This window comes from Pyrgilauda ruficollis, unplaced genomic scaffold (assembly GCF_017590135.1).
Source record: "Pyrgilauda ruficollis isolate IOZ18807 unplaced genomic scaffold, ASM1759013v1 scaffold16, whole genome shotgun sequence".
NCBI lineage: Eukaryota > Metazoa > Chordata > Aves > Passeriformes > Passeridae > Pyrgilauda > Pyrgilauda ruficollis.
Genome location: NW_024514764.1, coordinates 2,736,314 through 2,759,751, shown reverse-complemented (window position 1 = coordinate 2,759,751; position 23,438 = coordinate 2,736,314). Strand labels below are relative to the sequence as shown.

General features: G+C 43.4%; 1 protein-coding gene across 1 annotated transcript in view; it reads right to left on the bottom strand.

Moving 5' to 3' along the window:
* Positions 1-14,069: 14,069 nt before the first annotated feature.
* The window catches only part of CARD11 (caspase recruitment domain family member 11), a 44,927-nt gene continuing 35,558 nt past the window's right edge, over positions 14,070-23,438 (bottom strand). The window contains exons 16-24 of the mRNA XM_041462442.1: positions 23,106-23,232; positions 21,791-22,031; positions 21,297-21,393; positions 20,161-20,256; positions 19,082-19,214; positions 18,359-18,538; positions 17,081-17,205; positions 16,137-16,252; positions 14,070-15,577 (exon numbers count right to left, since the gene is read on the bottom strand). Coding sequence (XP_041318376.1) covers positions 15,373-15,577; positions 16,137-16,252; positions 17,081-17,205; positions 18,359-18,538; positions 19,082-19,214; positions 20,161-20,256; positions 21,297-21,393; positions 21,791-22,031; positions 23,106-23,232 — 1,320 coding nt within the window. The 3' untranslated portion in view covers positions 14,070-15,372. The remainder of the gene's footprint in view (positions 15,578-16,136; positions 16,253-17,080; positions 17,206-18,358; positions 18,539-19,081; positions 19,215-20,160; positions 20,257-21,296; positions 21,394-21,790; positions 22,032-23,105; positions 23,233-23,438) is intronic.

Below are 23,438 nucleotides of genomic sequence, written 5' to 3'. Positions count from 1 at the left end.
TTTCAGACTGCTTGACAGCAGCCTGTTCTCCTTCATTAAACACCAGCCAGTGAGTGGATTAGTTTACTTTCAAAACACAAAACCTCATATTAATCCACAAACAATTAATTATTGGGAGAAGACAAGCATATTTTGAACCCAGCCTGTGACTTTCCTACTTATTTCATGCTACGAGGCATGATCTGTGTAATTCCAGGCATGTCCTGCCAAGCATCCTGCAGTGCTTGGTGAAGATTGGATATTAGGAAAAAATCCTTTCCTGTGAGGCCCTGGCACAGTTTCCCAGAGAAGCTGTGGCTGCCCCATCCCTGGAAGTGTCCAAGGCCAGGGTGGGCAGGACTTGGACCCTTGGGATAGGGGAAGGTGTCCCTGCCCAGGGCAGGGGGTTGGAACCCAACAGTGTTTTAGGTCCCTTCCATTCAGAGTTTCTGTGAAGTTACTGTGATTACCCCTCAGGATGATGAACCTTGGTTCTGAGAGTGAAATAAGATCAGAAGTTGAGGTTTTGCTCCAAGGTGTTTCCTCAGAGGGCACAGAACCTGGGGTTGTGGGGCCTGAGTGGGGCTTTCTCAAGTTCTGAGTTTGAAATCTGGGGACACATTCCTGCAGCAAAAGGGACAGAACAGGCTTGTGCTGGCTCAAGTGCTCTTGGGGTCCAGAAAAACTTGGCATTGAAGAACAAGTTAAAAGCAGACCTAAGTCCTGAAAGCATTTGGACCTCTGATTTTGAGTACAAAAGGCTCCAGCAATAAGTAGCTTTGTCAGTTTAGGTGCATTTTGTTTAGTCATCTATGTCATAAAAAGTCATTAGAAAACAAGATGAGTGACATTAAGAGGGGAAAAAATGGGCACAAATCTGTAAATTGCATAAACAAAGCCAAAGCCCTGGGAGCAGAACCTTACATATTTGCTGCCAAGCTATGTCCATTTTTTCTGCATTGTTTTTAAAATGACTTTTCATCTGGTGATGCAGAGCCAAATATCTGCACTGGTAGCATGTATCTCCCCAAACCCGACAGAAATTAGCAAGCCTTAATAAAATTTATGCATGGCTTGCTATTGCAGTTCCACATCTAAAGGGAAAACAGATGTTCTCTTTAGTTATTCTCTTCATGTCCAAAGGAAAGCTGTTGGTTACAGTTTGTGTTTAAAAAAAACTGGTGCTGAAAAGGTTACAAATGATGCAATTTTTGCAATCCTACTCAGAGACTCTCTGTGAACCTGAATTGCTGAGGTGACACTTGCAGATGCCTGTCACCCACTTACCAGCCTCATATTTCTTAACACCTCCACTTCAGGATGAATAAATGGAACAGAGTTCCCAGTATTTGCCTGAGATCACTAACAGGGTGGCTGGCCAGGCTCCAAGCCCCTGGGCTTCATCCATGGGGAGGTTCCTCAGCCTGGGCTGGTTTCAGAGGTGAGGCAGAAGGGATGGATGCTGCATCTGAAAGGTGTCATTAGACATGTCACTGAATGGGCCTCTCAAGGCTTCAGCAGGAAGAAGGGAAGCCTTGATTCTTCACCTTCCTCAGCTGGCTCCCTTCACTGAGCACACGTGCACGCTGCCCACAGCGTTCCCCACTCACATTGCAGATGGGCAGTCTTTGCTCTTTCTCTTTTTACACAAATATTTCCAAGATGGGCAAAAAATGTTGGCACTTACAGTGAGTGTTTGCTATCTGAAGGAGTTTGCCCCTGCAAACATGGATGCATGTGTGCACATCTATCTGAAATTCATATTTTACTTTGCAGATGCGTGTCAAATACGGAGCCTTTCAAAATGCTAATGTTTGTTTGTTTCTACAATGTATTTATTCACTGCTCCCTGAACGAAGGATCCCAAGCCTTCTTTATTCCTCTGCAGCTACCAAGTGGACATTGGTATAAAAAACTGCTCCCTATCCACAAAAAAATGTCCCAAAAGAACAGCAAATGCAGTAAATTGTAGACATTGGTTTAATACCCTTTCTAAGCATTTATTCAAACAATCCTTTTTAGCCTGTGAATATTCATGATCTTACAATTAATATGAAAGATAAACACACCACACCTAAATGCAATAACCAGCTAATTTAGGAATTATTGCTCTCCCAAAAATGGAGAAGGAATAGGTTCTGTCACTTAAAGAAACGATAGCAAATGATACAAAACCCAGGTGGCAGGAATGCAGAGAAGAGCTGGCAGGAGCTAACCAGATGAGTGATCAGCATTTTATTCAGACAGTGTTTCAGCGTCCACCCAGAGGAAATTAAGTATCCTGTCCTCTCAGTGCAGAGAAGGAAAAATAAATCAGGTTTTACCACAAGTAGGGTGGCAGGGAGTTAATTAGGAATGGAAAAAATATATTTCAGTTTGAAAAGGAATAAAAAAATGGACAAAAGAAGGAACTAAAATACACTGAAAACATGTTGGAACCCACCTGGGAGGCTGACTGAGAATCCTGCCCGGGGATCTGCAGCCACAGGGGACTGACACAACAGGTGATGCCGACAGCTCTCTGAAAGCTGCAGTCCAGCAGCCAAATGCTGCTGCTCTGAGATGTTATATGAAAGCAGACATTTCCCATAGCATGTCTCATGTCAGAGTCTCTCCAGCCACAATGTGTATAAAAAAGGCAAGGTTGCATAAAGAAATAATAGAACGTTCATTTTCTTCTTAATGTAGTTTTTAAAAACCACAACTCTCATTAAAGTCAACAGGAATTTGCTCCATCTCTCTTCTAATTTGCCTCCCAGGATTTGTGCGAAACTAGAAGATGACAGATTCTGCTATTAGAGCAAGCAAAACTACACCAGAAAATTAGCAGAAGCCACAAGCAGCAGAACAGTGGTGAAACCACCTTATTGCCCCATGTTCAGTGATTTCCATTAATGATTTAACAGCAAAGGTCAATTAAATGAGTGGTGGATACTGATACCCGCTGGCTGGGGCTCTGCTCTGTGCTGTTGGAGCACATGGACACAGATATGCTAAAGCAGGAGAAGCTTCCAAAGGCAGCGCACCATTCTCCCCCAGCCTGATCCAAGCTTAGATGTGCCTGGGGAATTTCCTCTGCTCCTAACGAGGATCAGTTCCAAACAAGGCTGCCAGTCCCTCTCTTTCAGCTGAAGGACAATGTTTCTAGGAGAGGTAAAGGCTTCTCTGTCCCTCTGGGATTAAACCTGGCTACCAGGGGGTTTGGGGAATGATGCCTTGCAGGAGGCCAAGTCCTGGCTGCCAGCTGAGGGGTGCCACTCACCTCTGTGGAAAATGGCACAGGGCCTGCTCCGTGCCACTCCAGAGCCCTTCATGCCAGGAATGCCGTGGGCTGCAGGTCACTGCTCAAGAGTGAATTCACTCATGCATGTGAATGAATGCATGAACATGGCTTCTGGCTGAAATATTTAATCACTGTGCAAGTGACTTTGTGCCACCAGTGAATATCAACATTCCTCATTTTGGGTAAAAGCTGGGAGTCACATTCCAATATATTCAGAAAGCATCAATATATTCAGATTGCATCCGCTGATGCAGGAGCACAGGCTGTGGTCAATCACCATCCTGGTAATTTAGGAGAGTGCAGAAGAAGGAGTGCTGCCTTTTGAGTGTCTCCATGTTTGTTATTTATACACCATGTCATCTGGAGCTGGTTGTTTGCTTGTAGCTTTGGGCTGACAGTTCTCTGATTCCAAAGGCAATTCAGCCCCTGACATAAAGCAGAGGAACAATGCAGAGTTCCTGTAAAACAACAGTGCTCCCCCCACTGCTGTCAGAATGCAGGGATTAGATGCAGAATAATGCAGTCCCTGATCAAACCTGCAGCTGTAATTCAACCTCTGGACAGTGCTGATGCCATAAATTTGGGAAGAAAGTGCAGCTCAAGCGATTTGTGAACAAGAGCTGATGAGTCCAATTGAATTACAGTTGTGGGAGCAGCCGGGATCCCCCTGCACCGAATCATTACTAATGAGAGCCAGAGAGTGATTACTTACAACTTTAATGGAATTGAATTTCAATTTATACCCTTGGCTAGAAGAAGGAAGAAACATACACTGAATATTTGGGGGTGACAGGGCAAAAGTACAAACAGAAACTCAAACTGTACACATGGACAATGCATTCTCCTGGAAGAGACAAGATAAAATTTTATCTTCAAAAATAAATTCATATTTAAGGACACAGTGAAGACTGAATCAAGCTATTCTATACCACAGTTCTGATGATGAAAGAGCTCAGAAAGAAAATGTTCATATGGGTTTTCTCTAAACCATTTACCATGTTCAGAACTGTTTAGCTGATTTTCAAGCCATCACTGCCCATTCTGTTGGCATGAAATCAGGAGAATGGTAACCACAAGCACCACTGACATATTCCAATCAAATAATCCCATGGAACCCTTTCTGAGCAAGTCTTCTAATTTCAGCACAGAGTGGTTATTCACCACTGGAAGGGAAAACATAATTAACATTAAATACTGGTTTCAATAGAATTTCTCGGCGCTTCCCATCACTCTGGAGGTATCACTCTGCTATTTTAATACCTTTTTTAATATTGCACCTTTTCTGCTGGTGCTGCAGTAAGGCCTAGGGAGGTTAAGAAAAGTGGTTTATGAAGTTTGCTTCAGATATGGAAATGTGAGGAGAGAGAGAGGAAAAACAGAGAACTTGAATGAGGAACACAAAATGGATGAATAAGGGAGCATTTGTGGCTTACAACACAGACCACACAAGTTTTGCAACTCAAAATATGAATCTGCAATTGGAGGATGATTAGGAAGGTGTGGGATGTGCAGTGGAAGCTCTGAGGCATGGGGCTTGCAGCCAGGGTCACACCAATCAGGCAGAGTATGGAAAGGTGCTGAAAAATGCTCAGACTTTTGACTTTACATTCATTTTACAGAAGGTAAATCAATATCTCTTCACCCCAGTGCACTTGTGTCATATGGCTTTCTGTTACAAGGTGACCAGGGCTCGGACATGTCTCTTCTGAACTGAAAACAGCTTAATCCAAAGGGATTTTTTTTCTGCAAAATGTCTAAAGCACTGTATTACCTCATGCCATGGGGTGATGGGATCCAAGCCAGTATTTCATGTACAACTTGACAATCAGCAATAGGAACTATTACTACTGCAACAGTAAAAGAGGCAAATTGAGTGGGAATTCAGTGCTATTTGCACATAGTAAACTATTTTGTTAAAAGGGGTAGTATTAAAAGGAGGTCTTCCAGACAGAAGAAGATTTTCAGACAGCGGGGGTTCTACTGGGAGCAATGTTATAAGAAGAGGTGGCAAATAGTGAAGGGTCTTCAAAAATACTTCAAAAAATTATTCCCCATCGAAGGGTATTGTGGTGCACACTAATTTTCTCAGCCTCACATGCCCTCGTTGATTTAGGGAGTCAAAGCTGTTTCCTGCCACCACTGGAGGGAGACCTTATTCCTTCAAAGAGCTGTAAAACTTCTGCTGCCAGACTGCACTTCAGCAAGGAAGAGTGCAAAATAATCTGGAGAAATACAGCTGCTGAATTTGATCCAGGCTGGACACGGTAAATCACAGGTTCTAATAACAATAATAATGCAGCACAAATGAAACAGTGCCAGATTAAGAGTTTAATGTTTCCACTCTGATCAATAGTGCTCAAGTGAATCTGCTCCAGGTGTCTGAACTCAGTCCTGGTTAAATCCACCACCAGTGTCTGTACATTCCCCTCCCTCCATCCTCACCCCCTCCCCTCACTCTCAGGATGTGCTGGCAGAAGCCACTGGTGATGTTAAATTCTCAGGCTGATATTTCCTAACCCTTTATCTCACTGTGACCTTAAATGTGACCGAAAAATGTTCCCATCAATGGCATTATTTTCGTTTTCACTTAACCCCTACTGGCCCAGTGGCCTACTTCACAATCATTCAATTACCCTCGCTGCTGCTGAAAAAAAAACAAAACCAGGGAGAAAATAATTATTTGGTGCAGCTCAAGGTCATTGATAGCAGGAGGACAGGGAGCCATCAAGCTAGGTCCAAGTCACTGGGACACTCTTGGCCTAGTGACAAGTGCAGGGATGTACTTCAGAGAGGGGCCAGGACATACAGCTCAGCTCTAAAACCCCAAGACTTCTGCTGGTGGAACAAAAGAAACAGTTCTTTTAGAAAAAAAAAAGAAAAAGAAGGAAAAAAAAAAGGAGCAATTCTCCCCAATGTCATGTGGCATGTTCCCACAAAGGATGATGTTGCACATGTCTGCACAGACTCATTCTGCTGGGTGGTGACACAGGCATGTGTTTGCACATGCACACACTCACCCACTCTGCCTAAGTTACAAAACAGCTTCTCAGCAAGATAAAACTCGTGGTAAGAAAGAAATTCCTTTCTGAAGGACTCTCACATTTCCAGTAACAGTGAAGAGCCCACGGAAGCTTTCAGCTCAGCTGACTGTCTGTGGTTTGTGTTTTGAACTTTATTAATGACACGTGCTACCACCTGAGAGCTGCCTCCTCATTCCTCAACTAGGCTAATTCTAAAATTAGTGTAGAAAACAAAGCCTGTGTTAAACATATATTCTCATCACCTCCCCACGCAACTGCATCTGACACCTACAGTTGCAGCCAACCATGAGTTTCCTGTGGTACTCACTGAATGGGGCAATTTCAGAGTAAATATAGTTCAAGCACTTATAAATCTCTAGAGTGAAATCCATGCTGTGCTGAAAATAGGAGCTTTGCCACAGATTTTTATAGTTTTCAGTCAGTTTTTAAGTTGCTTTTGGTTCTCAGTGAGCCCTGTTAGTGGCAAGGGGATGATTAATGTGATCTTACAGCGTGTGCCACCCTGTGTCTTCCTGCTGACCCACACGTCAGCTTCCATAAAGCACCACGCACCTCCTGACAGGAATCATCTGCTCAGCCCTCGTGGCTTGGATGTGCTGGCTGGACTCTGCAAGATCCAGCTTGTGAACAGTGACCTAAGATAGAGAAGAGAGGAAGGAGCAGGGAACAAAACCATCATCACCATCAGCTCCATTAATTTTACTGCAGGACAAAAGCTCCCTCTGGTACAAGCTGCTCATCCCAGCCTAAGCACAGGTGCCTGTTCTGTACCTTCCAGCTGCTTCAGCTCCAGCAGAGCTTCTGGCCAGTGCTGAGCATTTGTAAGGTGTCATCTTGGAGAGATAATTTGTGTTCAGTATCCATGACTCTCATGGATTTCCCTAGGACTCCACCTGCAGGACTTCACACACTGGTGGAGTCTCATTATCACAGAATTTCCATATGCCGTTTTATAGCAGAGAAGGTCATGGCTTAGTTGCTGGAAGAACCCACTGTTCTGACTATCACCACAGAAATAGAGCTAAAGAGAAGAGAAATTCAAATCCCTACCCCTACTGCACAGTGCAGTTCAATCTTCCTGAGGCATACAAAGTAAATAGTAGTAATAAAATGTGATAGGAAAATCAATTGGAACAAATGAAGCACTGGCTGTGCTGTATTCCAGCTCCTCTGTCCCATTGTTACCGCTCTGATTAATAAACAGCAATCTGATAATGAGCAAATCACCTCAGCACCAGGAAATGGGGAAGCAAATGCTGCAGACAGGCTACAATGACAAAGCTGAATATTCCCAGTGTGTTTGGAAGGTGCTGGGCTGGTCCAGGACGCTGGGTCAGAGACACCACGAGCACCACAGGGCAGGCTCAGAGGGCAGGGCTCTTTGGGAGAGGAGCTGTTGTAAACCACCAGATGTGATGTTATATTTATAAATGTGCACTTAGAACCAGGCATCAATTTTTCACATTCATTTAATAGAAGTTTACCCCACTGGCTTTCTCTAGGGTGCAAAAATGGAGGCAACAGCCCCAAATTGGCTCTTAAATCAGTATTTTAACAATACTGTTTTAAGTATTGTAATGTTAGTATAAAGAGCTCCAACTAGGTCAGAGTCAATATCCAGCTTAGTTTCTTTCTGATGTGTATTTAGATGGAACTGAAAGTTAATGGAATTGTGTCCATTTCTGCCAGGAGTAAATCAGTTTAATTATGAGTTATTCTTTATTTCTTACTGTGTTTATTTCTTTCCTGCTCTTTCCAAATGTTCCCATCACCATGGTTGGAGAGTGCCTTGTGCAGCCCTTCCTGAGCAGTGTCCTGATGTGCCCTGGTGCCTCCCTAAGCTCTCTGTTAGGAATTCTCTGACTGCAGCTGTTTGAGCAGGGGGCTGAACTTCAGCAAGTGTCAGTGCCCGTTCCTGTCTCCTTGCTGTTTTGCTAATGCCTTGGTAGATGCAATCACTGCAGGCTGTGCCAGAGATCCTTGTTGGTTCTTCACCTCTGTGAGCAAAAATTATCAGATTCACTGACATTTCAGACACAGAGATGAGGAGCAGTGTACATAATTGATGTGAGACCACTGGTTGCAGGGAATTTAAAGCAGAAGTAGGAGCTGTTGTCCAAAGAACTGGATAAACCAAACTCTTGTCATCAAGAAATAGTTCCAAAAGCCAATTGCTGACCATGAGGAGGTTTTTCTACCAATGTGTGAAAAAGAAATTAATGGGTCAAGGGATAAAGGAGAAATCTTAGTTCTAAAGTGGAATTTTTCCAGATGCTAAGGTGTTAAAATGGCTATTTTGGCAGCACCCTGGAAAGTCAGGATGGCTGCTGTATCCAAGGGAGAGACAGAAGCACTGGTAGCTATTACTGCTCAGATTACTTTGCAGCAATTAATTCACATATCCTCTGAAAACAAGGGAAGCAAGCTACATCCCACATCTCTTCCACATTCCATCCCAGCTCCACTACGTTGCTCTACTTCCCATTCTCCCTGGTGGGAGCAGCCTGGTCCTGGCCCCAGCCCCAGTTCCTCATCCCTGGGAGGTGCCTCTCCATTCTGCACAGGCTCCTGGCAAGGCTGCAGTGGATCTCTCCCGTGGTTCCCTCCAGAACCTCTCACTTGCAGGCTGCTCCTGCCCTGCTGATGGGACTGGGGGCTGCAGGTCCTTTCCTGCCTTGTCTTTGCCAGGCATAATGGGGATCCTCTGAAAAAGCCACCTCTCCATCTTTGTCTTTCTGCATCTGCACTTTGGAAGAAAATCAATATTGCTGTTTGTTGCTAAATTATCAGACAGCTTTTGATGCTAATATCTGATGAAGCAGACATGCTGTTGTAGATAGTTACTCTCAAGCAGGTTCTCTATCATCTACCATCTGCTTTTAAAAGGTCTTTTTTTCCCTTTTTCCCAGTGACTAATGGTGCATTTAACCCCGGAGAGCCTCTGATCTGAACATCAGACATTTTCTGCAGCAGAGGAACAGAAAAAAGGAGGTGGGGGAGGGAGGGTGGATGAGCTTCCTGTTGTTCTAACTTGGCTTACTGGTAGGGTTCTCAAATCAAACTAGAAATCTCACCACTTAAGGCAAGCCCCACTCAAACCCTTGATCCAGCTGCCAGCTGGCATCACCCCCCATGCAGAGCCTTGAGACAGAGCAGGGCAGCCCAGGGGCAGCCAGGCTGTGCCACTGGCCCGTGTGGACAGGTGCCCTCAGCTCTGTGTCACCTCCTGCATCTGAACAGAGACAGTGACAGCACCTTCTTAAGGAAGCATCAGTTCTACAGGTGAAATCTGCAGGGATGACAGGCCTTCTGTTTGCTTCTGCAGCCTCAACATTTACAAGGAATCAATGAACAGTCTGTAAGAACGACACAGATTCCTCAGAGTTTGGGTCTGGGATTGTCCCTGAGGGTCAGACAGAGTTTTACAGAGATATCAAGTGTGATTTCTGGGAGCATGGCAGAATTCTGCAGTGCCTGAAATACATGGATGAAATCTCATGCCATGGTCTTTCAGCACTGCTTTGGCTGGATTAGGTTTTCTTCCCAGGAGAGAGCTGGGCAGAATGGTCACCTCAGTAACTGCAGGTGTGACACAGCAGGGTCACTGTCACTCCTGCTATACCTGGAGGCTGTCCCAGACAATGACTGTACTGCCACCCAAGCTGCCAGCGCTCAAGAGCCCCTATTCACTGAACCAAAATTCACTGGATTTGGTCTCCAAAACCAAAGGCACATGGCCTTGATCCATGGGAGAGCCTTAGTTTTCTTCCACAGATGAGTCTGGAAAAGCAGGTTTTCCTGTAATTACTGCTTCAAGTGACAGCCATCCCTGAATCTGGTGGTGCCCTGGTGAGGGATCTCAGGGCTGCACACTCAGAATCAGCCCCTGGGGGACACAGCGTGCAGAGCAAGCAACTCTGGAAACTGAGCAAGCAGGAGGAAGGGGGGAGACAAAGTCACTTACAAGCAGTGAATCACAATCTCCTGTTTGATATTGTGTCCCTTTGTGAGGTACTGTTCAATTCTCAGAGCTGAACAAGAGCAAAGGAGATGGAAACGGCACCAAAGGGGAACACATTGTCACGGTCTAAGCTGATTAAGGCTGAATGACTCGGAATACACAATACAAATAACTGCAAAATCCTAGGATGTTGCTCTCCCAGAAGCCCTAAACTCCTGTGTCTTGCTTTTCCAGTCTCCAGGGAACAGTTTAACAAGTGCTGCTTAGACAGCCCAGCCCAGGCAGGGCTGAAGGAGCTGCGAGCAGCTCCAGGGCTCAGCGGTGCCCGACTGCAGCCTTGTGCTGAGCTCTCAAACCCTGGGCCATGAAAATAGCTTGGCACAAAGAATACAGAAACCTCTAACAGGTTTACAGGCATTTTTCCAGCTTTGGCATCTATCTTCACTTCAAGTTTGTAGGCACAAGTCTGCTTTGTGTGTGTTCCTACCCTCCTGCAAATTGTGCTGCCAGAGCTGTCTGTGCTGCAGCCGGACCGATTGACAGCTTTGCCTCCAGCCAGAATTCTGATTCAAAGGAATATCCAATTCTGTGTAATAAAGTTTGCATGAAATTTTTACCTGCAACAATTCCCCAATGTGCTGAACTGCATGATACTGACTTATACAATACATCATTTTAGCAGCAGAGTTAAACAAAACACAAAGGCAGACTCAGTTGGATTTTTCTCTTGTGATCACAGGTATTATACCACATGTGAGAGCTGTAAGCCATTACTTCCATTATTTTGTACTATGTAAACATCAAATACAACAAGTGTTTCAATCAAATCAAATGTTTAAATGTAGATTTAAAAAAATATTTCACCTAAAAAATTTAAAAATTAACCACAAAAATGTTTTCAGATAAAACATTAAAAGTATGTGAAATATTGAAAATTACTGTTTCAGTATTATTGAAATACTTTACATTTTTTAAAAATGAAATGAAATGTTAGAATGAAAGAATTTCCATAGACATTTGATTTAGATGAAAACATATTTTCTAACAGAACAATATTCCATTGAAAAAATTTCCAATTGCATTTTCTAGTGGGCAATTTTTCAATGACATTTTCAGAAGAACAATTTGCATGTGAAAAATTTTCCAGCAAGCTCTTGTGAGCTCTTAAAGGCAAGAAGTAGTTTTCAAATAATCCATTTTGAAAGGCAGTTATTATTCTGTTTTCCACCTCTTACAGTAAAAGCAGCAGACCAAACATAGGGCAATTTCCAGGCTTTCTGTTACTTCCTTTCTAACTTAAAGTACAAATTGCTGAGAAATGTTCCCAGACTTCAATTAAAAACCATGAGTGATTTTAAAACAGGTTGTGCTGTGAATATTGCTTACCTTAGGTAGGGATCCACACCTGGGATTCACACACAGCAGCTGGTGAGCTCTGGTGTCCAAGCACAGGCTCCAGTTTTAAATCAGGTCTGCAGCTTGAATTTCCCTCTTTAGACTGATTTAGAGAATGTATCTGAATTTTGGTGGTACCTGCAAGTCCAGTTATTGACCCCAAATCTCATATCAAGTGCTGTCTAAAATACAGAAACAACCAAAGAATAAATCAACATTAAACTTTTCCCATTTTCTAACCATTTGATGAGATCAGGTGGAGAATCCGCTTGAGATTCCATTGTGACACTATTTTCAGGGAACATTTACAACATTTCCAATTCCCTTTTGTTTTCTTAATTGTTGTTCCCAGTTTTTTGACCACACAACCCCTACTGAAGCTGGCTGTGCCTGCTGGGCTTTTGTGCGTGTGCTGAGCCCAGGTTTGTGTAAATGGCATGTTCATATGAGGAGGGATGTGGCCTAAGGTGATACCTCACAGGGAGATTTAGCAGAATGGAAAATACCACAATGATCTACAGCCCAAATTCCAAGTCTGCACTTCAAATCTGCTGGTTCAGAACTTGGAATCCACACTGATTCAAGCACTCTGACGTTCAGGGAAAATCATGGCCTCTTTTCAAGATCTGAATGTGTTTCAAAAGGTGCAGGGGTTAATTTCCATCAGTTGAGAGGGACAGCTCTTGGCTCCAGAGCAGAGGCACCTCCCAGCCAGTGTAAATGACAGTGGCCCCTTTTGCTCCGTGGCTGCTTTGCAGCTCCACTCCAGCTACAGATCTGCTCTTGGAGTTCACACCCAGAAGTCAAGAGGGAACAGAGTTTTCAGTCCTCCTCCGCCAAGTCACAGAGAGATGAGGCTTGTGCAGGGTACAGCACACAGCTGTGCCATGAAAGGCACTGGACAGGGTCTGGTTGTTTTGCATCACATGAGCAGACAACCACAATGAGTCTGCAGAGCTGGGAATTTACAGATGCACTTGGATATGAGAAGAAAGGTTTGATCCATGTATCCATTCCTCTCTTGTTTCACAGAAATAATTAATCTCTTGTTCTCAATCTCTACTTCCACTTTTCCCATAAGGTGGTTTAGCTGCCCTAAATTACAGATCAAAGAGCTAAATGCTAAAGGCCAGGCTAATTCTCTCGTTTCTTGCTGTAGTCTATGAAAACCCCAGACAGTTCAGAGGGCAATTCATCTCACCCTTAGATAGCCATCTCCAGTAAGTCAGAGAAACAGCTCTTTGGAGGTGAATCTGCTCACTGCAAAGGAACCTCCTCCAGCGTTTGGCATATGCCTTTCCTGTGCCGAAAGCGGAGTGGGACAAATCACATCTGCAGCTTTGTCCATGCAAAGAGACATAAAGCTGTGGGGAGAGGAGATCACTGCAGAAAGAAGCATGGCATTCTGAGACAGTCCATCCCCTCTGCCCCACCTGCCATCTGCTGCAGCCATTCCAGCAGATGGCAGCGATCCCTGTGGCACAGCCGGTGGCACACGGACATCCTCCGCACGCTGGCTGCTGAGCAGTCAGCTGGTGGCTCCTGGAGGCATCTGACACTGACCTGGCTGAACTTTTTGCTGAAGCAGCTGAGAAATGTTCCTGCAGTCCCTCCCATTGCTCAGCTGCGGACTCAAAAGCTTTCACAAGAGGGGCAGGAACAAACCACAGGCAGCTGTTACACGAGGCTGCATTATCAGGACATTAGGAATGAATGCAAAACGCTCCTGGAAGGCTTAGTTCTTCCAACTGATGCTTTCTTATTTCTGCTTGAGCTACAGAGGATCTCTGAAGACTCATCCAGTTTGTTCTATATATACCCCAACTGGTTGTTATTCTTTGCCCTGGAGGGAGTTGCAAATTGTGTGTGCAGTCTGTCCTTTCTGTAAAGAGATTGCACATGGAAGTATCCCCCTGCTTGCACAGTCCAAGCAGATGGCACTGGGCAGGTAAAGAGCTATTCTCTGAGAAGTGCTAGCTCTGAACATTCTTTCAAACATTAATAACTTGAGAAACACAGCAGCAGCAATTAGATGTAAAGTGACATAAATTACTTCTCGAAGAGTCCATTAGTTAAAAAATGATGTGCATAAAAGAGAAGAACATAAAAGAAAAGCATAATCCCACAAGGCAACGTGAGCTGACCCAGTCCACCTGAGAGACACCCACAGCAGAAGTTTGTTACAAAGACAAGGGAGCAGCTAATCTAGTGAAGGCAACCAGGCCAGATGTTCTGTTTAGATTCTGATTGGTTTTTTATTGCCTGCTATTGTGCATCAGTCCACAGCATCAAGATGGGGGACCGAGGATGAATGCAGAAGGAAAGGAAATTTGTTATTAAATGCATCTTAAAAGGGAAAGATATGGCAAGGAATGAAGGATCTAAGGACAATGGGATGGACCACTCTTCATCTGTAGGTCAATTTTTATTGCATTTCAGATCAGCAATTGCGTTAGTCATTATTATCGGGTCAGTTTTATTGGATCAATTTGGCAATCTCAGTACAGCGTCTAATGTCGAGAGGAAAGATTTCAAAGGCTGAAGAGATTTAGGAGTATAAGTCACACTCATGAGCAGTGGAACTTAAACACTCTGAGGACCTAAGTGCTTTTGAAAATGGGACATGTCTCCTCAGCCCTACACACACTTCTGGAAGCATTATCCCACTTGGCCACAGCACAGCGTGGTGCCCGCCGGGCTCCTCACTGTCACTCACGGCACACAGGTCAAGGACTGAGTGGTTCACAGCAATTACTGGCTTATGAAATTCTCCTTTTCTTCTTCTAACAATAGTCCCTCCTGTTGAGAGTGGGCATATTGGCAGGCAATGATGTTGTAGAGAAATATTTCAGTGAAGAAACAGAGGAACCTGTTGTCCGAAGAAGGCACCGTATTTTCCATGAGTAAAAGCACGTTGAAACTGAGAGATGTACAAATGAATACAATGCAGAGGCAGGGATAAACTAAATGAAATGTTGGCAGATGTGGAAAGATCTGATGTGCCACTGGGACAGTGAAGTCTGTTTTCCTGTAAGCACCGGGACTACAAAGGAAACCTGCAAAACTGTTAAATAAAACTGGGGTTTCAAAAGGAAGAGAAAATTTTCATTTTACTTAATGCCAGGAGGAATAGCTATTTTCTTCTCTTTTGATTAAAATGGCTGCGGAGAACCAGGGCTACAGAGCTGCTCTGGCCATCAGCAGCTGTGTTGCTGCTGTTCCCAACCAGCCTTCAGCTTCCTCAGCTGGGTATGTTCAGAATCTCACCTCAGGGGGGTGTGGGGCACATCTCAATTCCACATCCTGCAGCCCAATCCCCATGCCTTATCCCTTTCAGATTCCATTTATTTGGTCTCATCAGAAATTTTGAATGAGACCAAAGAGATCCGTATTTTGAACATAATAAATTACCCCAAGCTCCCTCTCAAGATCTTTGTCCTCATGTGTTAAATAGGTGCTGTCCCTTAAGAAATGCCAGTGGATCAGAAATTGTGGTGGTGGCCCCACAGCCTGGATCCCAGCATCTGAGACTCTGGCTCTTCAACACAGCTCCAGTCCCGTTCCAGACATGCATCCTGCCAGCAGGAAGTGCTCCACCAGCAAGGGTGAAACAGGAGTGAGCTCTGGGCACCTCACCAGAGAATTCTGAGAAGCCCTGCTCCACCTGGATGTGTCCTTTCCTCACCAAAGAGCTCCGTGTTCCTGAGGGCTTTTCATAGCTGATCCTCATCTACCCAGATGGTTTTCCGCTGCTCTTCCCCGATCCTGTCCTTTATGGTCCGGATAAGATCCTCAATGCTGCTCCATGCCTCTGCCTCCACGGAGGCATAAAGGCAAGGCAGTGCTTCCAGCTCTTTCTCCTTCAGGCGGCACATCCGTAAAAACTCATCCTCGGTCTCCGGCTTCGGCAGCAGCTTCCTGTATCAAATGAGCAGACCAAAAATAAATGTCTTGCATTTTAAGTTAATCCTGTAGTCCCAGCTGTCCCATCAAGAATTTATTTTCTCCTAACTACTTACAAGCAATTAAAGCAGTGAAGAATGCAGCTACTGCAGGTCTACCATCCCCTTACCTCCATGCTGCCCCCAAGGAGAAATATTTGCTATGGGGAAACAATTTCAGAGGATTCAATGGAGGGAGAGTGCAAGTGTTTACGAGCTCTCCTCTTCCAGCTTGCATTACCTTAAGAAATGCTGTGGGAGTGCTGAGCATGGAGAAAACCACATTTTCTTCGGTCTCATCCTCCCACTATGCTCATTGCCACCAGTGACAGTGAAAGAGTGCCAGATTTGGGGAATTCCTCTTTCTCCAGTTGTAAGATTTCAGGGAGGAGTCACGGGAGGAAATAGTGCACACTGAAGTACCAGATGGAGAGGGATGAGGGTCTTTATTTCTCTCAGTGAGAACATTATTGGACTCAAGAATTATTCACTGAATAAGACAGAACATCAAATATGCAAAAGGTTTGACATGTTACCTGAACCTCTTGATGTTTTTCTCTGAGACTCTTATAAAGAGAACAATAGGATATATCTTGGCTTTGATTAAATCCTTCGTGCAGCTTATTCCAGCTTCCAGGAGACAATGCTTGTTCTAAAAACAAAGTCATAACAGTGTCACAAAGGAAAATTCACTGCTATGGAATCTCATGATAATGATATCTATCCCTTATGGGGTGATTTGGAAAGCTCTCTATTTACCATTGTACTGATTTAAAACCTTTTAATGAAATATACATTGAAAGTCCAGCTCCTCCTACTGGTTTAAAACTAGTCAGTCAATAACAGCTGAGCTTAACAGCTTTCTAAAAAGGTTTAAAATGGAAATGGAATGCTCTAAAGATGAAAAGTATGATAAAATACCAGTTTTACATATAGACCCAAACACACAGACTTGCTTTTTGTTCAGAAAGAACATCTACTGCAACTACTTGTGAGACAAAAAACCATCACTTTAATTCTCCTTTTTTTCCATGCTGTGCATCAAATCTACTCTACTTGACATCAGATCTCTGTCTTGGGCATTGTTATCTTTGTTCTGTACACCCCTGTGTCTGGGTTTCAGGCTTCTCTTTCCTTTGTCTAGGTCCTTGTATCTCTTTCTTGTGTATTCATATATACTTATGATATGAAAAGGAAATGAATAAAGGATGGAGCACAGAAAATGAAAGGATATTTAGCTGCATCTATGTGGGTCATCACAGGGAATGAGGGAGAACATAAAAGGATATGGCTGAGGATGGGAAAGAAAAGGAAAAATAAGAGCACAAATAAAAGCCACTTGGGGAAATAAATAAAAATATGAGATTGAAGGAGGGCAGGAGAGAGAATATGCAACTGTAAATTGGTCAGTCTGATATCCAGGACATTGCAGAGAGGTTCCCAGAGAGGCCAGAGAAGGAAAACAGGGCACTGTGAGCACCTTGGCAGCAACAGCCTCGATGTTGGCAGGTACAATACATTCATATGTGTTCAGATTCTTTTCTCTGCTGAAGATGACAGTCTCTGTCCTTTGCTTCCTTAAGAACTCTTCCTTTGTTACAATATCTAGGAAGAGATGTGGATGGGGACAGAATCAAATTTACAGCAGCAGAACACGTAGAAAAGTATCCAGCAGTACTTCACGTGGGATGTAAGGTTGTTCAGGGAAGGAGGATGAGCAATGAATTGTCTTAACAGCTGCCTCATTTCTTCCATTGAATTCAATTAAAGCCTAATCTGATCACAGCTGAGCATCTCAGCTATATCCTGCACCAATGAGTCCTTGGGCAATTACTACAACACTATGAAGGCATTAAATTAAAACAGTAAATACAATTCCAGCACCTAATGTTATATAGTAGCAGTTCAGGGACAGAGGATGCTGAGAAGTGCTAAAAAAAGGTGGTCTCTTCAGCACAGGATCCTAAAACAAGGATTTAGTGTTCCAACATTTGTGTTTAAAGTTTCAAAAAAATTTGGCTTAGGTTGCAATGTGTGATACTGGCCCCCTTGTGAATTGCAGCTCTACATCAAAGCTTTGTTTTATGTTGCAAGACAGAGGATATTTATTATAATACTTAACTTCTCAGTTTCTCTGTCTGGATGACTGTAAGGCTGCATACTATGCTGTGGGTATTCAATATTAGTGTAAAAATGAAACGTCAGCTCTGTTTAATGCTGGGTTGTATACAATCCTGCCCTGCAGCCATCACGGCACTGCGTACTGCTTTAATAGTAAATACTTAGCATGGAAGAAAATCAGTCTTTCCAGTAGATCAAATGCACAATCTTCACAGCTTGCATGAGACAGAAACCTAAAGTTGCTCTAGGGAAGATATTCCTCATAATAGCAAATACTAGAAACAAATTAATCAAAATTTCACATTGCCTAGATATGCAGTATGCAAACAGTATGCAAACAGAAAGAGCACTCACAGCATTTCAGTCTCCGAGGGGCAGCCTAGCAACCACACAGCATACACATGGATAATATTTATAGACACAGAATCTCATAACCATGTGTACTGGCTGTCTCAAAAACATTCAAATATCCCAGATAGTCTCAAAAAGCAGGATTTACAGCTACACATCACTCTGATGTGACTTGAAGTACCTCAAGCAACTCTCACATGTGCATTCCTCTACGTGTGCACGCATATATATGTTCATATTTCCAACACTGAGAGCTGACAGTCATAGCTCTCTCTCATCCCATTACCTGGCTTGCATATGTTGAATTCCAGGGCACCTCCAGAGTTGAGAAGCTTCTGCACCAAGGGCTTGGCCAGCATGGTGGGGGTGAACAGCACAGGGCGCCTGCGCTCGCAGTGGATGGGTCTCACCAAGCTATAAGGGATCAGACTGAGCTTCTTATCCAGTTCACTGTCGGAATCCAAATCTGAGCAAAGAACAAGACATTTATCCTCAGGGTTCCTCTCCATCAATACTTGGAGAAAAAAAAGGAGATACACATGAACCAGAAATGACACGGTTAGTTGTACTGGTCCTCCTTCCCTTTTACTGGGGTGATCTTTACTATACTCACAGCACTATGATGTCCAATCTAATACTAAATAATTCAACTGCCTTTTGCTTTCAAGATACTATTTCTTAACCTCTTCAACACATTTGCTTGAAGACTCTCTGCTTGTTAGCTTGACTTTAAGTCAAAGTTAAATGTTTTGGAGCAAAAGGCAAGAAAGTACCTAGGAAGAGCTGCCAGCCAAACAGGACATTTCAGTGTCTTAAAGCTGCCTGTGAAGGCTTAGTGCCCCAAGCACTTTTAGCAAAATCAGTTTTGGTCACAGTTGTTGCTGAACTTTTGCAGAGTGGACCACAAATCCAAGACCTGTGATACATTTCACAGCCATTCTGTTCTGTAGATGTTTATGTAGGCCTTTGTGTCAGTGCTATGTGTGTAAAGGCTTTTTTAGATTTTTACCTTCCAGTTTATCAGGCAGCTGCTTCTTCCCTTCAGATGAGCTCAGTGCCAGGCCTGAGGGCCAGCCTGTGACGATGCGGACCCGCTCGTTGCTGTTCATTCGTTTGTATTTGTTCTCAGACCTACTGACAAACTAAAAAGGTGAACAAAAAAAAAACAAAACCAAAGAGAGGTTTGAGCCTCATTTCTTGCATTATTTACACTCCCGTGTGTTCATCAGCCGATGCTCCTTTCCCACGAGATCTGAATCACTTGTGTCTATCAAAGACAGGACTCCATGGATCTGTGGACTGAATTCTAAGACTTTAAATATCATAGATCTGTTTCAGAGCCTGTGTTAATCCCCTTTGGGATTTGTTGTTCTGTTCTCTGCTCTTAAGAGGCATGTTTTCCCTTCACAGAGCTCCCTGCTATCACCAGTACAAGCACTGATGTGTACATCATACCCAGAGTATGCACAAATGTATCACAGGCTATACCCAAAGTGCCTCTTCTTTGCTCTACCAGAGAGACTTAAAAACTCCCAAATGGCATCTTTTTACAGTCATTTTACATGAGAAATAGGCTTCATGCTTTCCTTCCTCATCCACCCCCCATTCCTCTATCCAAACATTAACTCCTCCTCCTGTGTATTTGCTAACCTTTCCCAATCACCTTCCTTCACACAGCTTTATCTTTCACCCACAGTCTCTGTCATGCTCACAGTCACCCGCCCACAATTAAAGGAATATTTTCTGATGGAGCCCTATCTCAGAGACTTGGAGATTTGATCCAGCCCATTGGATTTGTCCTTATGGTACAAACAAAGCACATTTCAGCCTCTGATGGCAGATGTGTGGGATTCCTCAAGGTACATCCGTAATGGAAGCCATACCCTTGAAAACAAACACCCCACATCACAACAGAAAACGCAACCCATCCTTCTCCTTCATGCATTAAATCTGTTTTTGATAGGAATAAATTCCAATACAATCTCTAGACCTGAGCTGGGATTTCTGGGTGAATTAGGATAGCCTGAGAATATCCACTGTTCAGATCCACTATTTCAGACATTGCACTGAGGATTTGAACTTTATTACCTGTAAAATCTGGCCCAAAAGAAAGCTTGCTCTGGATAGGCGAGGGCTGGTTTTGGGGTCGTTCTGCAGGGCAGGCTCCTCTGGCTGCAATGTATTCTAGTAAAAAATTACACAGGAGATTTTCTCATCCCCACTCTTTTTTTGTATTTTTTAATCATAACATTTGAGAAATAAAAGAAGCCAAACCAGATATTTTCTATTTCCAATAGAAGGGAATGATTGATACCTATCCCAAATAAAATGTTCTAAACAAACAGTGGGCATAGCACAGCCTGTGCTGAAAACATTGTTTTTTCACTGCTCTTCACATTCCTTTGTTCACAGACTGTTCTCCACACCTAAGAAAGAGATAATTTCTGCACCAAGAAAGAGCATGCACAGCTTTTGCTTTCAGAAGCACCTCTGCCAGTGATCTCTGTCCCTTTGATCAGTGGGGCCGTGAGCACAGAAGGAATGTGTGACGCTTAACCTTGACTGAAATCAAGCACAAGCACTGTCTACCTGTCTCTGTGAAACTTAAAAGCATGAATGTCTCCCAGACTCTAAAAAATAACTTATGGTAACTAACACACCAGGAAGGCAGTTTTAATTATGTAAAAATGGAATTTTGGGGTCTAAAAATGCTTTTAGTGATGAAAAAGGCAAAATTTAAAGGGCTGTTGTGTGCGAAGGCCTGATAATCCCAATTCTCTCCACAGCATCCAGGCTGGAAGTGACAGGTATTTCTAAAGTGGGACAACAGACTCTATGGTTTAGAGGCTTATTCACAACAGGAGAGAAATAATTCTTAACTGCAAGGACACAACTTCTTCCTTATGTGTACATGAAGATACATTAAATGTTTACAGGTAGAGAAGCATGAGAAGGGTGACTAAAACACAGAACAGAGTTTGGACTTTTAAAGTGTAGTCCCTCCTAGCTGGAAGGGTTAATAGTGAGCCACAGCTGGGTTCATTCCCAGGGACAATATTATTTAAAGCAAACAGAAGGAGCCCATTGCCTGACACAATCAAAACCTACAGAGAGTGTAAACAGGAATTTCTGTAAAATGATGACGAAATATGAAAAATGAAAAATGAAAAACCAGTGGCAGGGGAGTATGAGGTGTTAAAAGGACTTTGTTTGTAGACACTTACCCGCAGGGCCCGAAGGGTGTTGTAGGAGTTTTCTGTCTCATCTTTGCTTCCTCTGTGCATCAACCGCTGCAGCTTCACCAAAAGGAGTTGCTGGGCTCTGAAAGAAAGGATGAAATCACACAGATCAAGATATTTTTGAAACCACTCACAAGAAAGCTGGATTGCAACGGGTCTGTGCCTACAGAAATAGCAGTGAGGACTGACTGAACCATGCAGTAAAGGCAGGAGCAAAACAATATGAAGAACTGCAGTTCAGTTAAGGACTAAAGAATAACCATGGAATATTTGCATATGATACTTTTTGAGGGACTCACTTTATTTTTTCAGGTAACATCTGGAATTTCCATTCTTAAGTTTTATAGCTCATACTACAGTTTAACATCAGACCTTATCTCAAAATTTAAGTCATAGAGACTTCTTTCCTTACAGCAATAATTAAGTTCTCTGTTTCTAGATCCCTGCTCTCAGTAATGGTCACTCAGCATCACTCTCACCTGCTGTAGCTGGGAATGGTCCCCATCTCCAGGTCCCTGTCAGTGAAGGGATCCACCCTGGCACAGAGCCACTCACACCTGCCCTGGTACATGGTGTCCAGAATGTGGACGATCTCATCACATTTCACTGACAGGGAGCAGCAGTCCAGCTGGCTGGAGATGTTCAGGTTGAGGCGGATGTGAAATGAGTCCCCCGAGGTGATGAGCCCTTCCTCCAGCTCCGACAGCAGCTTGCGGTACCCTGCAGCAGGGAGAGAAGCAGTGAGGCAGGATCTCCCACTCTGCTGCTGCTCCATTCCCTCTGGGAGGAGCCACAGCACGAACTCCTGAGGTTCCTCTGAGAGAGGTTTGCACTTCCAGAGTGCTGCTTGCAGTAGTTCCAGCAAGATCATGGGCCTGCACCTCAGAGACACTGATGGGGCACTGGCTCAGGGACAGCCCATGCTGCTGCTGTCAGCTCTGTGGGAATATTCTCATTATATTGCTACTTTTAGGTAACTCCATTCTCAGTACTCCCCACATGACCTGTGGAACAAAGAACTCAGCAAAGACACAGACACAACTATAGCTCTGCCCTCTAAGTACCATGTGAGTTCTGCCACCAATTTTAATGACAAGCTATTCTCCTTATTATTAGCTCTAATTGGCACTCCCAGAATCTATAACATGCTTTATCTGCAGTTAAGTGATGCTCAAAAAATTGCAATAGTCTTTCCTACAATTGAAAACATCAAAGAAAATCAAAGGCATCACTTCCTGCATGATCTATGCAGCTGAAATTCTCTAACCAGCATAAAAACCATGAATGCCCATTTATACACACCAGTAAAGAATGGATTTTGGAATGTAATTTTTGATCCATAACCTGAAATTATCATTATAGAACCCGAACACTAAAATCAAATTCTATTCGCCACACATGAACTCCAGCTGTTAAAGATAAGATAAACCCAAAAGGTAACAAACAGGTAACTCCATCAGGTAAATGCTAAATCGACCAGCTGGATAAAGATCATTCAGCTCACCACATCATATTGCAGAAAACTGTACATAAAAATAAGCTTGAGTGTGTTTCATGTTGCTATTGGCCACCATGTAAATTTTTCAGGCTCCTGTTGACAAGCACATGTTGTTTTTTTTCCTCAGCACCAGGCTAAAAGCTGAAGCAGTTCCACAGAGGAGCTGTAACTAACACCAGTGGCATGCTCCAGATTTATCCCAATACAAAGGATATGCTGGTCCCATCATTCTCTTCCAGACAAGTTGCTATAAAAGCCCTTGGACTACTTGAGATAAGAAATACTTTTGGTCTTACCTTCATGATTTGATTTATACTGGAGTGTTACTGGACCACTGCACCTCTGAATTGTCCAGTGAACTTCTTCCTTTGTGCAAGTATCCAAAGGAACACTTTGATTTTCCCCTTTAATGCAGCCCTCCAACTAGATATGAAAGAAATATTACTCTTCAGTGCAAGTTCAATCTCTGAGTCAATTAAACCATTTTTTTAAAGTGCCATGATCTTTTCCTTATTAAACAAAGCAGACACTTTGTTACAAGAATGTAGATTATGTCCTAATTATATGATTCTTTTTCTCTCAAACAAGAAATGCTAGCAGTCAACAGAGCTGCAGCACTTGCACAATCC